Raw genomic sequence first — 16,265 nt, forward strand, 5'->3', positions numbered from 1 at the left:
GTGGCATGGACATATATACACTACCAAATATAAAATAGATAGCTAGTGGGAAGCAGCCACATAGCACAGGGAGATCAGCTTGGTGCTTTGTGACCACCTAGAAGGCTGGGATAGGGAGGGTGGGAGGGAGACACAAGAGGGAGGGGATATGGGGATATATGTATACGTATAGCTGATTCACTTTGTTATACAGCAGCAACTAACACAACAATCAAAAGCAATTATACTCCAATAAAGATGTTAAAAAAAAAAAAAAAAAAGAAATCATGATACAGTAAAAAAAACAAAAAAAAAAGTTAGGGCCTAGGAAGGAAGCCTTGAGCCAGGCAGGCCTGGGTGTCTATCCCAGCTCCACCACTTTCTACGTGACCACGAGCAAGTTATTTAGGAGGCCTGAACCTAGATTTTCCTAAATTAAATGTAGAGCTGTTACGCATAGTAGAAATAATGGGATAGCCTGCTTATAGGTACTCGACAACTTTAAGCTGTTATTATTGTTGGTGGTGGTATTTAAACTGCTCGACACAAACCATCAATGTAGTACAAATGATCAGGCCAAAAAGTGTCACCCTGGTCAATTGTATTAACAAAAATAATCTGTAAAAAACTTATAAAAGGCTGATTGCATGTCCTTTTAGTATTTTACTGGAGCACTGCTAACAGCCTCACCCCAAAATTACTTAACTCTATAGGGAGATATACTCTGTCTTGTTACTTACTATTAATTAAGCCCAGACTCTGTGACATAAGATGTTAATTTGTGTCACATTTTCATTTTATATCTGTCTGAGAGTCATGCCTTTAATTTTCTGAAGATTATATTCTGACAACAACTTGAATGATGGGTTGAGCCAAAAAGATATGGTTGGTTGGGTTTTCAGAAATGCTATGTAGACAGGCACCAATTTAGCTGAGAATAAAAAACAGAAAATAGCTTCTTTTCGGCCAGAACCTCCATCTTCCAGTAATTCGCCAAAATGACCAACACAAAGAGAAAGAGGAGGGGCACCCGCTACATGTTCTCTAGGCCTTTTAGAAAACATGGAGCTGCTCCTTTGGCCACATACATGCAAATCTACAAGAAAGGTGATATTGTAGATATCAAGGGAATGGGCAGTGTTCAAAAAGGAATGCCCCACAAATGTTGCCATGGCGAAACTGGGAGAGTCTACAATGTTACCCAGCATGCTGTTGGCATCATTGTAAACATACAAGCTAAGGGCAAGATTCTTGCCAAGAGAATTAATGTGCGTATTGAGCATGTTACGCACTCTAAGAGCTGAGATAGCTTCCTGAAACGAGTGAAGGAAAATGATCAGAAAAAGAAGGAAGCCAAAGAGAAAGGTACTTGGGTTCAGCTGAAGCGCCAGCCTGCTCCCCCCAGGGAAGCACACTTCGTGAGAACCAATGGAAAGAAGCCTGAACTGTTGGAGCCCATTCCCTATGAATTCATGGCATGATGGGGGTAAAGAAAATAAAAGACCTGGACTATAAAAAAAAAAAAAAAAAAAACAGAAAATAAAAAACAAGGTACGGAGGCATCTTATTTTCAATTAAAAGTTACTACTGCTTTTTTAAAAAAAACTTTCTAAGTTTTATCTCATATCCATAATATTAACCAAAAGAATGCTAGGATGGAACATAATTATAGGATACAGTGAAGAGGGTTAACGAAACAATGTACCTCTAACTACATTATCCATACCTTGGTTTGGAAATGGATTCTATTTCCTTCCTTCCACATCTCAGTTTGTAGAGTTTGTCCTGGATATACTGGTTTTGCAAAACGAACCTTTCAAAAAAATGTGTTTTAGGGTTAAGAATGTTTTAATATGAAACTTTTCCACTTTGCAGGGGGGTGGTATTTGGGGGGAAGGTTGGAGAGCATAAAAGGAAGAAACAGAGACTGGACTATACTTAAATTCATAAAAATAGTAGTATGATAAAATTAGTAGAGATATAGTTAGTAAAAGTTAATTCTTTGTCTTTCAAAATATAGAATCAATAAATAGTTTAATCTTGACAAATCAAAACACAGAAGAATAATCATATTAAGTAGAGTTATATAGGTAACCACCAAAACAACTTAAGAGAAGCAGTTAAAAGTAGCACTAGGGGCTTCCCTGGTGGCGCAGTGGTTGAGAGTCTGCCTGCCAATGCAGGGGACACGGGTTCGAACCCTGGTCTGGGAGGATCCCACATGCCGTGGAGCAACTGGGCCCGTAAGCCACAACTGCTGAGCCTGTGCGTCTGGAGCCTGTGCTCCGCAGCGGGAGAGGCCGCGACAGTGAGAGGCCCGCGCACCGCGATGAAGAGTGGCCCCCACTTGCCGTAACTGGAGAAAGCCCTCGCACAGAAACGAAAACCCAACACAGCCATAAATAAATTAATTAATTTAATTAATTTAAAAAAAAGCACTAATTAAGTCTGAGGAATAAGACCTGGGGTTGTTGTATAGGACAGAATAATTACATTTTTTATTTCCTAATTTTCTATACTATTTTATTTGCTCTGTGTATATATTATTCGCTGGTTTTTAAAATAATTATAGTAATAACTATAAAATAGTTATAATAATGAGAATAATCAGTGTTATCAAAGGCAAGACATCAGAAAATAAATTTCCACTGCTGCAAGGAGCACAAACTGATAAAAGCTTTTGGAGCTATTTGACACTGCCTTAAAGTTTTGTTTTGTTTTGTTTTAAGTGTATGTCTTTCGATTTATGCAAAACTGTGCAGAGTCAGTTTTCTTTGCAATTTATAATGGATGAAAACTTGAAGCTAACTTAAAAGTGCAAAACTAGGGCTTCCCTGGTGGTGCAGTGGTTAAGAATCCGCCTGCCAATGCAGGGGACACGGGTTCGAGCCCTGGTCCAGGAAGATCCCACATGCTGCGGAGCAACTAAGCCCGTGTGCCACAACTACTGAGCCTGTGCTCTAGAGCCCACGAGCCACAACTACTGAGCCCGCGTGCTATAACTACTGAAGCCCGCACACCTAGAGCCTGTGCTCCGCAGCAAGAGAAGCCACCGCAATGAGAAGCCCGCACACCACAATGAAGAGTAGCCCCCACTCGCCACAACTAGAGAAAGCCTGCGCGCAGCAAGGAAGACTCAATACAGCCAAAAAATAAAGAAATTTACAGTGACCACAAAAAAAAAAGTGCAAAACTAAAATCAATATGCAACCAACATACTGATATAGGTGCATGTTTATTAGAGTTCAAATGCAGCCACTTAACATTTTCAATTAAATTAAGGCAAATTATAAAACTGTAAAACATGAATAAATAAATTTTTAAAGGTAAATCTTGAGTTTGTTAAGGCATATATGCTGATATATGTATGCTCCTAATTAATTTACAAAACAATCAAATCAATCTGTTAAAAGTATAACTGTATATAATATCCTTCATGATGCATGTGTAATAGAGGCATTTATAGCTACAAAAAGAGAACTTGCGGATTGCCAAGTCAATGAAATAATAAAAATAATAACTTCGGATAGTACCTATTTTTAAATGAAGTCACTAAGACTCCTCTAAAACTAAAAAGGAACAAGTAGTTAAATTATTAATAATTTACACATACCTTAATTGCTTTGAATCTTGACACATCATTATCTGCAAACTGCTGTAAAACATGCCTGGCAGAAAATCCAAATGTACATAATCCATGTAATATGGGCTTGTCAAAACCTAAAAATGAGAGAGAGAATTTAGTTAGATAAAGGCACATTTCATGTTTAAAAACCAAGAACAGTTCATTCAGGACTTCAAAAATACATTTTTAAACTGCATTAGCCTGACTCATACCACCTAATTTAACACATTATTGACCAGGGGGATTTTTGCAGAAACTAACGCCTATGGCGTTAATACATCTCCAGTCAATAATGTGTTAAGAAACATGGAAAATATTTTATAAATAATACTTCCTGGGAAAAAAATTATGAAATAAACAAAAGAAGAAAAAAAAAGGGAAGGAATGTCAGAGATCTGGGGACACAAATAATTATTTTGTTTCGCTTTGGTTGTAACCACGAAATCATCCACAGTGATTTCAATATCCATGTATGTAGATGATCCTTCTTCAACCTTTCAGTTCTTTGCTCTCCCCTCCAATGGCCTTGACCTTCATGATAACTCAGACACCCATCCCCATGGTCCCATCCTAGACCTTGCACTAGCAGGAGCTACCTTCCACCATAATCTGAATTTCACGTACACCATTTTCTGAACACTACTTCCCACCTTTCCATGTCTTTTGCATAAACATATTAGGAGAGGGCTATTTTTAAAATGTTACTCAAACTTCCAGTCATAAGTAGCGACGGCTTTAAGTATTATTTAGATAACTGAGCTAATATTTTCATTGGCTCACATTATTAGCAACTCACCTGCTAAGTTAGCAAAGTCAGGATCAATGTGTAAGGGATTCCAGTCTCCACTGAGGCGGTACAAAGCAGCCTGTGGAGAAAGAATTATAAAAGAAACTAGCACCCAGTGCCTTCTTAGAATACATTAAAATAAAAACAGGAAATATGGCTGATTATTGCATAAGAAATGCATTATAATGTACCTCATAGTAGCTTTGATTAAAAAATAACTATTTCTAACAAAAAAAGATTAAGTGTAAATCAAATGCTTTTTGTAACACCTGCCACTGAGATCATAAGGCGTGAGGACTGTCAAATAATAGGAAGGGGAACCAAGAACTACATCTGGGAACAACACTGGTTACCACTGCCGAAGGAGAAATTCACAAAAAGGAATCCATCAATCTACTCTCGTTAAAACACAATGAAGGGCTTCCCTAGTGGCGCACTGGTTAAGAATCCGCCTGCCAATGCAGGGGACACGGGTTTGATCCTTGGTCCGGGAAGATCTCACATGCCGTGGAGCAACTAAGCCCGTGCGCCACAGCTACTGAGCTTGAGCTCTAGAGCCCGCGAGCCACAACTACTGAAGCCCAAGCACCCCAACTACTGAAGCCCACATGCCCTAGAGCCCACGCTCCTCAACAAAGGGAAGCCACCACAATGAGAAGTCTGTGCACCACAACGAACAGTAGCCCCCGCTCGCCGCAACTAGAGAAAGCCCGCGCACAGCAACAAAGACCCAATGCAGCCAAAAAGTGTTAATTAATTAATTAATTTTTTAAAAACAAAATAAAATAAACAAACATTTTTTTAAAAAACACAATGAAGATAAGGTGTAAATGTTTATAGCCTCTTCTAACCAAGCAAAATTTATGCCAACTTTCTTAATGGGGTGTTTTAAATTGAAGCCTGTAACCCAATACTAGACATATAAACATCACACACTTCTCACAAACTTTCATTCTACTGGGTATACTAAATCCTGAGATCAGCTCATCCTGCAAAAAAACAGACTAATAACTTGCCATTAAGATTATATTCCTGCTTACTCCAGATCTTCACATCACTTCTGTACTTAGATAAGGCACAATTAGCAGAAAGATATAGATAACAATAGGAAAAAAGTCACCATACTTCCCAGCATTGAAATTGTGCGTTGGTCAAATGAGAGAGTACTTTTCAGTACTGAAGGGAAGAAATTCACAAAAGAGCTAACAGTAAGTATTTAATGTATCTGTGTATTAACTTTGGGTCTGCCTCTAGACTTCTCTCTTATCAATTGCTAGGTTAAGCTTTCCAAGACTATTAAGATGTTGTGTAGAGACTAGCCAAGTCAGCATACCTGACTTTCTTAATGAGTTTTTGTTGTTTTTAATTATTGATTATTCTTTTTTAACACATTTTATTTACAGAAAATAACATCTCCTGTAATTCATAGGAAAATGTTGTTTACTTTTTAATGTTTTGTACAATTTTAATAAGCTCTTTCTCTTTCCCATCACTCTATATGATAGTTTTCTAAATTATTCACTTTTTTAATGACTCAGTATTTTTTCCCTTTATATGGCTTCTAAAAATAATTAAATCAAATCAACAATTATCATATAGATGTGACTTAAGATTCTGTATAAGATGGCAGAAGATTAAATGATAAATTTTAGAAAGCACTTTAAAAAAAATAAAACACTAGGCAAATATACATCATCATGTTGCATACAAATGGTAAAAGAATGACGAATTTCAGGGCCCAAAGCGGAAGGTGTCAAACACATAATAGATCATGGGCTTTGGCACCAGACAGACCTAGGTTCAAATCCAGCTCTGCCATTAGTGGGCAATTTTCTTTATCACCCTAGCCTCAACCTTCTCATTTAAAAAACTGAGAGGCTAATCAAACTCTTACAGAGCATTATCCTTGATAAATATTCATACCTCAATAAATGTGAACTATTATGATTATTTAAAAGATTTCAGCAACAGTATAAGACGATCAAGTTTTTAAGATTAGTGTCAGTGTACTTACCCCACAGATATCATTCCTATAAATGAAAAGAAACAACTTTTCTAAAGAAATCATATTAAAGGAATATGAAAATTTTCATATTATTTCAATGACAGCATTGCTTCCAACAGAAGGCAGAATTAGCAAAGACATAAAAGATCTATGATGAGAAATGACTAAAGTCAACTGATTGGATGTTTGACTAAATTCAATCATAATGCAAAATAACCATTCTCCAAACAATAAAGAACACTATCAAGGTTTATTTTCTGAATATCCTGAAGGACTTTCGTATTTCAGAAGAAAAGCAAAAAGCTTCGTGTTTTGGTGTTTCATTTCTGCCTAGATGTAAAAATCACTAAAATTCACACATACAAACTAAGAAAAATAGATCTATATTGTCTTACTTGAGTATTAAATGTAAGTGGGAGGATCTTCCATATATGAGTAAATTAGTTCCTAGTTTTATTTATTTAAAGTATACCATTAGGGACTTCCCTAGTCATCCAGTGGTTAAGAATCCACCTTCCAGTGCAGGGGACATGGGTTTGATCCCTGGTCAGGGAACTAATACCCCACATGCCAAGGGGCAACTAGGCCCTTGCGCCACAACTACTGAGCGCACACCCTCTAGAGCCCGCGCACCACAACTAGAGAGCCCACGTGCCGTAACTACTGATCCCACACACCCTGGAGCCTGCGCACCAGAACTAGAGGGCCCACGTGTCTCAGTGAAAGAGTCCGCATGCCACAACGAAGACCCTGTGTGCCACAACTAAGACCCAATGCAGCCAAATAAATAAGTAAATTTTTTTTTTAAAGTGTACATTAAGTTAAACCAAATGCTAAATAAAAAAGGTCAGGAATTAGTTCTTCCCAAATCCTCACATCCCCTAAAAAAGCAAACAGATCGACAAGAAAAACAAGTAAAACTACACAGATCCCAGGCCTACAGTGTAATTAGAAGAGAAAAACCACACACTTCAAATTCCTATAAGTAGAAAAAAAAACACCTATATCCAGCAGCACTGTCTTGTGAGCACCCTCTCAAAACTGCTAGAGAGAGTGGTAGGGGTGGGGAGGGGGAGTATAGCAGAAGCTCATGGAAGAGAAAAAAGGAAACAAAGAAAAATCACTTCGAGACACAGACAGTCTACCTCGAGGACAAAAATACTGAGAAGAATCCTGGAAGATTAGAATACTGACTACTGAGAAAAGAATTAAAAGTGCACGGGCCTCCAAACGGCAGTCCTAGAAAGGCAATACTTCTGAGGAAGAAGAGGATGAAACAAAGATGTCTCCTTCGAAGACGAATGGTGAAGAAAGAGAAGCAAGAGGGGAAATTTATGATCCTGCAGGATAAAGAGAACTACAAAAAATTTAATAAAACACTTCCCCACTATGCCTTACTCCAAAAAGCCATCCATTAAAGAAAAGGCACTTTGCTATACTGACAGATGACAATCTTGAATTTCTTTAAGAACCTTGTAAACTGTCCCAAACTACTAACTTTACCTACAAAATGCATATAGGTAAGTAATCTTCACCTGTACAAAGCTACAATAAGACTAAAAAAGAAAATAAGAACCAAAACATTATAATAAATAAAATTTTCCCAAACAAAACAACTAGCAAACAGAAGAAAACGATAACACAATACTCAAGCATTTGGGGATAGGAAATAAACATCTGGAATCTGAAATTCAAAAACCAAAAATATAAATGGACAACAAACATGAAGAAATGAAGTAAGAGATGATTAAACTTGGGAAAGAAATAAAAGAAAAATCAAAGTCATACCAGAAATTGAAGACTAAATTATAATGTTCCCAAAGGAGAACATATTCAAACAAAATTTTAATAAGGGGCATAGAAGAAAAAGAAGAAAAAAACCAAGAGAATGGAAATGAGATTAATAAAGAACTACAAAAGGACAGAAAATGGTTGGAAGAAAGATAGAAAAAGATCCAATGTACATAAAGAGTACCTGAAGAAATAAAAATAAAACAATGAATAAGAACTAATATTTAAAATTATAACCCTAGAAAACTTTTTGAAAATAGAAGATCTGAACACACATATTAAAAAGGCCCACCAGGTACATGGGAAAACTGACCTGGAATGAGCAACACTGAGACTTATCCTAGTAAAACTATTAGATTTTTAAAGATGAAGGAAAAAAAAATCCTAAAGCCCTTGAGGATAAAGATCAAGTAACTTAAAGGAAGATAATGACTGGCATCAGACTTCTAAACAGCAATATAGAAAGCCAGGCAACAATGGAACACCATTTTAAGAAACTCAAGATTTCATATCCAGCCAAGCTGTCCTTTGAGTATCCAGGGTATAGAAAAATAGTTTTAAATACATAGGAACCGGACTTCCCTGGTGGCGCAGTGGTTAAGAATCCGCCTGCCAGTGCAAGGGGACATGGGTTCAAGCCCTGGTCCAGGAAGGTCCCACATGCCGCAGAGCAACTAAGCCCATGTGCCACAACTACTGAGCCTGTGCTCTAGAGCCCATGAGCCACAACTACTGAGCCCATGTGCCACAACTACTGAAGCCCGCACGCCTAGAGCCCGTGCTCCGAAACAAAGAGAAACCACCACAACGAGAAGCCCGCGCACCACAACGAAGAGTAGCCCCCGATTGCTGCAACTAGAGAAAGCCCGCGCGCAGCGACGACAACCCAGTGCAGCCAAAAATAAATAAATAAATTTATTTAATAAATAAATAAATACATAGGAACCAAAGGAATACTATACACGAGGCCTTCTTGGGGAACCTACCACAGGAGGAGCTTTATCCAACCAGGAGATATGGGAGAACCTTTGGCAAAAGGATTGATATATATTCGATTGCAAATCTAAGACTAAAACAAAGGTGGGGAAGAGGGAAGAATAATATATAAATGTTAAATTGTTCTGAAAAAGTAAAATTAATGCATTCCCCAAAATGGGAACTGTAAGGGAAAGAGAAACAAGAAAATAAAATAGGCTCTTTAATTGTTAGAAACAAGTAGGAAACAAAGCACAGCAATAAAAACTGAGAAAACAAATAGTAATAAATGAGAAAATTGGGCACTATGGGCATATAAAAAGGTATAGGACTTCCACTTTCAGCCTAGATGGAATAAGTGGAATGAACTTACTCTTCCACTGTAAACAATTAGGAAAAAAAAAATTTTTTTAAGTGGGCGAGGGAGATACTGTTCTTAGACATTGGACAGTAGGCAGGACAGGATTATGATTCTTGATAGAAAAGAAACAAACAAGATGGACTCTACAATGGCCACAGCGCTCTGCCTGACAGCACTTACTAGACTGCAGTGCAAAAAGGGAAACCGAAACATAGCAAAACAGTCTCAAAGAGTTAAAGAGATAAAGATCAGAGTTCTGGGAGAATGGGCAGCTGGAATGCAGACGTACTGAAAGGGAGGAAGCTACACAGGAAACAGCTCCAGAAATTGAAATAGAAATCCCCTTGAGGGCCACAGAGAAAGGCCCTGGAAGATGAGACACCACCCGGAGAAGAAGCCAGGTGGAGATTAGAGGCACGCCAGCCAACAGGGAGCACTAAGACCCTGCACTTGTGAAAGAGCCATCCGGGACTTTCCTGCCCCACCCAGCCGCTGTCTGAGAACAGCCACATGAGTGACAGCCAACACCGTTTGTAGCACAAGGACCACCCAGGCGACCCAGAGTCATGCAAAATAATAAATCACTGTTTCAAAACAAAATTTTAAAAGTACTTACAATACACATGGTAATATAATAAAGAATTATACTTTAATGGATAGTATAACCAATATTCCAAAGATTAACTTTATTTAACAATGATGGTAGCTAAGGTCCTAATTGTTAGAATAAGTAGTAGGAGATATGTATCTAGGGAAACTAAAGATACTTGTTTTCATTCTCCTCAAATACAAAGCCTGACACCTGTTACCTATTTATTCTTTGGTCTTTCTAGATTATCGGGGAATAATTTTCTCTTTATTAATTATGAAAAACCATGAAGTATACTTGTACTATATACCAGTTTGAAGATGAAGAAATTTTCCTAAAGGCATGAAAAACAAAATATTCCAGAAGTGATATTGGTAGAGCTATGGTTGCCAGTTTCCCTACTGATTGAAAAGTTACTTATTTAATTTAAATACCTGGCACAAAGTTTAGGCTATAACAACATAATCTGTTCCATTTCCACTTCTCCTTAAAGGTCTGTTCGTCCACAATCATCTCCCACCACTCTCCGGTGTGAATGCTCTAATTCTTACTCCTTGTACATACATCATGCTCTTTTCTGCTATCATTACTAAGTTCTTATCCCCTTCCAGGCCATACTGCAAGCCTTATACCCCTGGCAAGACAGAAGATCTATACACCATTTTAGTTCAGAAGTCCCATCTTTCCTACCAAACTCTTCTGTATGTCATTCTCTAATGAGTAGCCCATCTCAGAATGTCTACAGCACTTACTCTATAATTCAAAGCCTTGTATTTAATCATTCGTTGCTTAGAATAGGTGCCCTAGAAATGAAGACATCTACGCCTTATATCTAAGTGTCCTTTCAGTTCCTTGTCAATAGATCACACTTCTTCTACTTGATTTGTATCTCCTATAGCACAGATCCAATTTAAAACAGCCCACAAATCCCCTGAAATTTATGCAAAGTTTTATGCAAAATGTTTTTGAAGAGACAGTCGGTAGTTTTTATCATATTCTCGAGTGACCATATGATACAAATGGTCAGGAACCTCTGTCAAATGATGGGTGCCCATTATTTATACAAAAAAGATTTGTTAACTTATAAACTGTCCTTTGTCACACAGCAAAATACTCAAGTCTGCTAAAAGCTAACAAAAAGTTCTATTCATCTGAAAAAAGAAAATCTTTCTGCTTACTGTATAAAGAAATTCAAGCCATGGAAACTATTCAGCTTTTCTTATCTACAGCAGATACATTTTATTATTTCAGTAACACAAGAATAATAATGGAGCATTTCTGGGTTTTCTGAACCATGAAACCATGAAGTCTTCTGTTCTTTACTGTGCTAATAAAATTAATTTCACTATGAAGCTTTAATTAAACATAAATATGAGTGCTCTCTTAAGAAACTGATAAGAAATAGGGATGGGAAGAACAATTAAAGGCAAAAACTAATCTGAGGTAGAAAGTATTGTTCTATCACCCAATTATATAGTGTATAAAAAAATACAATTAATATGTTCCAAACTTAATTCTTTCTGGCTCATGAAATTATATTCCTATTTGCCAGCACACATAAATCCTGCAGAAGTTCTCATATCAAGTATATCAAAATTAGTATCAAAAAATAAGTGAATTTTACAAATAATGTGCTGTCATCACCTGCTTATTCACAGCATAACTTCAGAGCTTTACATATTCTGCTCTATATTTGCATGGTTAGTATTCTGGCCATCTTAGGGAAGAATGGTCAGGTCTCTCAAAAACAAAGTTGCTTTTCTCATCTTTATGGTCACCTTTTGCTGCTTAGATAAATCTTTGCATGCTTACAGAATTTGTTAACTGACAGGGCATTTTAACTCCTCCATCAGAAAACATATTATTTATGCCAAACAAATGAGATTAAATCATCTACTCCTTTCTGAGATGCTTTATTGTACCTGTCCACTAAAGTTAGCATAAAATAATCTCTCTCGAAGCAATGTAGCTCAGTTTTCTTTTCCAATAGAAGAAAGGATAACTGAAATTTGCCTTTTATTTTATCCTGCTCTCTAAGGCTTTAATGAAATTCTTCACTACTAAGCTAGGCAGTCTCCTTAAGGCAAGCAATCCATTGCCAACAAAGCATGATGCTTTTTCAATTGACTAATGAAAAGCCATTTTACATTTTCTTTTGATACCTAGTGGAGAAAAAAACTGCTAAGTAAAAATTCAGAAAGAACGAATTTCAACTACAGAAATATGCCATTATTTTTATTACATAGAAGAACACAGCCACTACTTTTGGACTCACAAAATTACAGGGTATCAGAGTTATCAATCAAAAAGTGTCAGGAGTCAGGTGGCTTTATCACTTTTCGAAAATACATTCTTACCTGATTAAGTGAGGTGGTATCTGTAAGTACAGCATCAGGAGGTCTATTAGGTATGGCTACAGCTACCTGAGATCAAAAAACATTACACGTTAAATTATAACAAAATAATTGTTATTCTCTTTACCCAGACTGATATTTGATAAACAACCATGTTTCAATATACAGTCATCCCTCAGTTTCCAAGGGTGATTGGTTCCAGGACCCCTTCATGGATACCAAGATCTGCAGATGCTCAAATCCCTTATATAAAACGGTGTAGTATTTGCATATAATCTATGCACATCCTCCCATACACTTATAATACCTAATACAATGGAAATGCTGTGTAAATAGTTTGGGAACTTTCTGGAATTTTTTTTTTCTGAATATTTTTGATCCACGGTTGGTTCAATCTGCAGATGCCAAACCTGTGGATACAGAACCCACAGATATGGAGGGCTGACTGTAACAAAATCTGCAAGCTGGATAAAAAGTTTATTTTAATATTTTATTTTCAGCACATAATGACATTTAAAATTTCATAACTGCTAGCTTCATCTACATTATGATTTCCCTGAAATGACCTTGTTTAACGAAAGGAATTATATAACCAGATCCATTCTCTAGGCCACAAAGGAGAAAAAGGTAAAGACTCTTTTCCCAATGCAAAAGATGACAATAACTGTAAGAATTAGACCAACAATTCACATCTATATTGATTTAATCTTTAAATGCACTTTACTAAGGGTGTGGATCTCTTTGCATTTATTTTCTTTTTAATTTTTATTGGAGTATAGTTGATTTACAATGTTGTGTTAATTTCAGGTGTACAGCAAAGTGAAACAGTTATACATATATATATCTATATCTATATCTCCACTCTTTTTTAGATTCTTTTCCCATATAGGTCCTTACAGAATATTGAGTAGAGTTCCCTGTGCTATACAGTTAACTCCTTATTAGTTATCTATTTTATATACAGTAGTATGTATATGTCAATCCCAATCTCTTAAATTATCACTCCCCCACCATTTCCCCCCTGGTAACTATAAGTTTGTTTTCTACATCTGTGACTCTATTTCTGTTTTGTAAAGAAGTTCATTTGTATGTTTTTTTTTCAGATTCTGCATATAAGTGATATCATATGATATTTGTCTTTATCTGACTTACTTCACTCAGTATGGCAGTCTCTGGGTCCATCCATGTTCCTGCAAATGGCATTATTTCATTCTTCTTTATGGCTGAGTAATAGTCCATTGTATATATGTACCACTCTTCTTTATCCATTCCTTTTTTTTTTTTAAGTGCATAAATCTTTTTTTTTTTAATAAATTTATTTTTTTTTTTTGGCTGTGTTGGATCTTTGTTGCTGTGTGCGGGCTTTCTCTAGTTGCAGTGAGCGGGGGCTCTCTTCATTGCAGTGCGCAGGCTTCTCCTTGCGGTGTCTTTTCTTGTTGCGGAGCACAGGCTCTAGGCGCACAGGCTTCAGTAGTTGTAGCACGCGGGCTCAGTAGTTGCGGCTCGTGGGTGCTACAGCACAGACTCAGTAGTTGTGCCGCACGGGCTTAGTTGCTCCACGGCATGTGGGATCTTCCCGGACTGGGACTTGAACCTGTGTCCCCTGAATTGGCAGGCGGATTCTTAACCACTGCACCACCAGGGAAGCCCCCATTCCTCTGCTGATGGACATTTAGGTTGCCTCCATGTCCTGGCTATTGTGAACAGTGCTGCTATGAACATTGGGGTGTGTGGTTTTCTCCAGATGTATGCCCAGTAGTGGGATTGCTGGATCATATGCTAACTCTATTTTTCATTTCTTAAGGAACCTCCATACTGTTCTCCATAGTGGCTGTATCAATTTGCATTCCCACCAACAGTGCAAAAGGGTTCCCTTTTCTCCACACCCTCTCCAGCATTTACTGTTTGTAGATTTTTTGATGATGGCCATTCTAACCAGTGTGAGGTGATAACTCATAGTTTTGATTTGCATTTCTCCAATAATTAGTGATGTTGAGCATGTTTTCATGTGCTTTTTGGCCATCTGTATGTCTTCTTTGGAGAAACGTCTGTCTAGATCTTCCTCTTTGCATTTATATCCTAATTGGAGCAGTTGAGCTTCTTGGATGTGTAGATCAACGTTTTTCATCCATGCCATTGTTCCTTCAATTATTTTTTCTGCTTCTTTCTCTCTCCTCTCTGGTATGCCCATTACATAAAAGCTGGTGTACTTAATGGTATTTCACATTTCTCTGAAGCCTCTTCATTCTTTTTCTTCACCTTTTTTCTTTCTGTTCTTCAGACATAGATAGATTGATCGATCTTCAAGCTTTTTGATTTTTGATCTTCAAGATTTTTGATTCATCAACAGATGAATGGACTTTCAAGCTTTTTGATTAAAATCAAAAAGCCACTTCAAATCTACTGTTGAGACCCTCTAGTAAATTCTTCATTTCAGTTATTGTACTTTCAGTTCCAGAACTACTTCTATTTGGTTCTTTTTTTATATAATTTCTATTTATTGATTTCTTTCTCTTTTTTTTTTTTTTTTTTTTTTTTGAGCCACACCACGCAGCTTGCAGGATCTTAGTTCCCCGACCAGGGACTGAACCCATGCTCCCTGCAGTGGAAGTGCGGAATGCTAACCACTGGACCACCAGGGAATTCCCCAATTTTTCTCTATTTGATGAGACATTGTCCTCATACTTTACTTCTTTACACACTTTACTTCTTTAAGCATGGTTTCCTTTAGTTCTTTGACTATATTTACAATAAATGCTTTGAAGTCTTTTCCTATTAAGTTGTCTCAAAAGCAATCTCTGTTGCCTGTTCTGTTTTGTTTTGTTTTTTCCTATCTATGGGTCATACTCTTTTATTTCTTTCAGATCTTGTAATTTTTTTGTTGATAACTGGATACTTTAGATAATATATTGCAGCAACTCTGGATACTGAGACCCCTTTCCCCTTCCAGGGCTTGTTGTTATTGTTAACTTGTTCATTTGTTTAGACGATTCATTTGGCTAGACGATTTTAGTTAAGTATATTTCCCCCACAGTGTGCAGACTCTGATGTTGCTCCTCAGAGGGTACAGCCTTGGGCGAGCACAGTCAGCCTGGGATGACAGTGGTTTTAGCAGGGCACTCTGTGACCGTCTCTCCCTGATCTCTCTGTTAAACTGTCTGTCCAGCTGTTCGGCTTCACAAATTGCCAGATGACTGTTCTATTATTTTCAACAGTGCCCTGGGGCATAAATTGTTCCACAGTCTGATCCAATTAAAGTCAGGCCTTTTAGGAGGTGTAGTCTTTGAGGCCAGTCTTTGAGGTTTGTTATGATCCCATGACGACTCTTCTTAGCTGTCTCTTTCCATGGTTCTCTCTGGCAAACTTCTAGTTGGACTAGTTTAGTTTACTGCTTCCATGGAGCTACCAGCCTCCTCTTGATTATCACTAAAGTAACCTTGTTTTTGAAACCATCCTTACTTTTGAGCTTCCAAATACTTGCTACCAAAATGAGTCAGTTTCCGTGGGAAGGGCTTCAGAGCTCTCTATCGTTACAGCCTGCCTTGCCCCCCAGGCAAAACCTCTGCACCACTGCCACGGACATGAGGGCAAGGATAGTGGCCCACTTCTCTCCAAGTGACATCCTCACTTTACAAGAAGAGTCCTAGGCAGAGGTCGGAGCTTCTGGTCTTCTCAGCTTGCCTCTAGCAGCAGGGGATCCCCACGCTATGAGCAGCCTGGGCAAGAGTTATCAGGGCCCTAGTGTTCTCAGCCTGCCATGGTGGAACACAGTCTCCACCCTACAAGTGGGGGTAGGGTG

At 37.7% G+C, this 16,265-nt stretch overlaps 1 protein-coding gene and 1 pseudogene across 1 annotated transcript in view; one reads left to right on the forward strand and one right to left on the reverse strand.

The window, feature by feature from the left end:
* The first annotated feature begins 974 nt into the window (after positions 1–974).
* LOC130706532 (60S ribosomal protein L21-like) lies at positions 975–1,460 on the forward strand (annotated as a pseudogene).
* Positions 1,461–1,690: 230 nt separating this feature from the next.
* LOC130707177 (peroxisomal multifunctional enzyme type 2-like) overlaps positions 1,691–16,265 on the reverse strand; it is a 67,077-nt gene continuing 52,502 nt past the window's right edge. Inside the window, exons 16-19 of the mRNA XM_057540386.1 lie at positions 12,470–12,535; positions 4,401–4,470; positions 3,593–3,699; positions 1,691–1,792 (exon numbers count right to left, since the gene is read on the reverse strand). Of these exons, the coding sequence (XP_057396369.1) occupies positions 1,691–1,792; positions 3,593–3,699; positions 4,401–4,470; positions 12,470–12,535 (345 nt within the window). The remainder of the gene's footprint in view (positions 1,793–3,592; positions 3,700–4,400; positions 4,471–12,469; positions 12,536–16,265) is intronic.

Source organism: Balaenoptera acutorostrata, chromosome 2 (genome assembly GCF_949987535.1).
Source record: "Balaenoptera acutorostrata chromosome 2, mBalAcu1.1, whole genome shotgun sequence".
In the NCBI taxonomy this organism is placed as follows: domain Eukaryota; kingdom Metazoa; phylum Chordata; class Mammalia; order Artiodactyla; family Balaenopteridae; genus Balaenoptera; species Balaenoptera acutorostrata.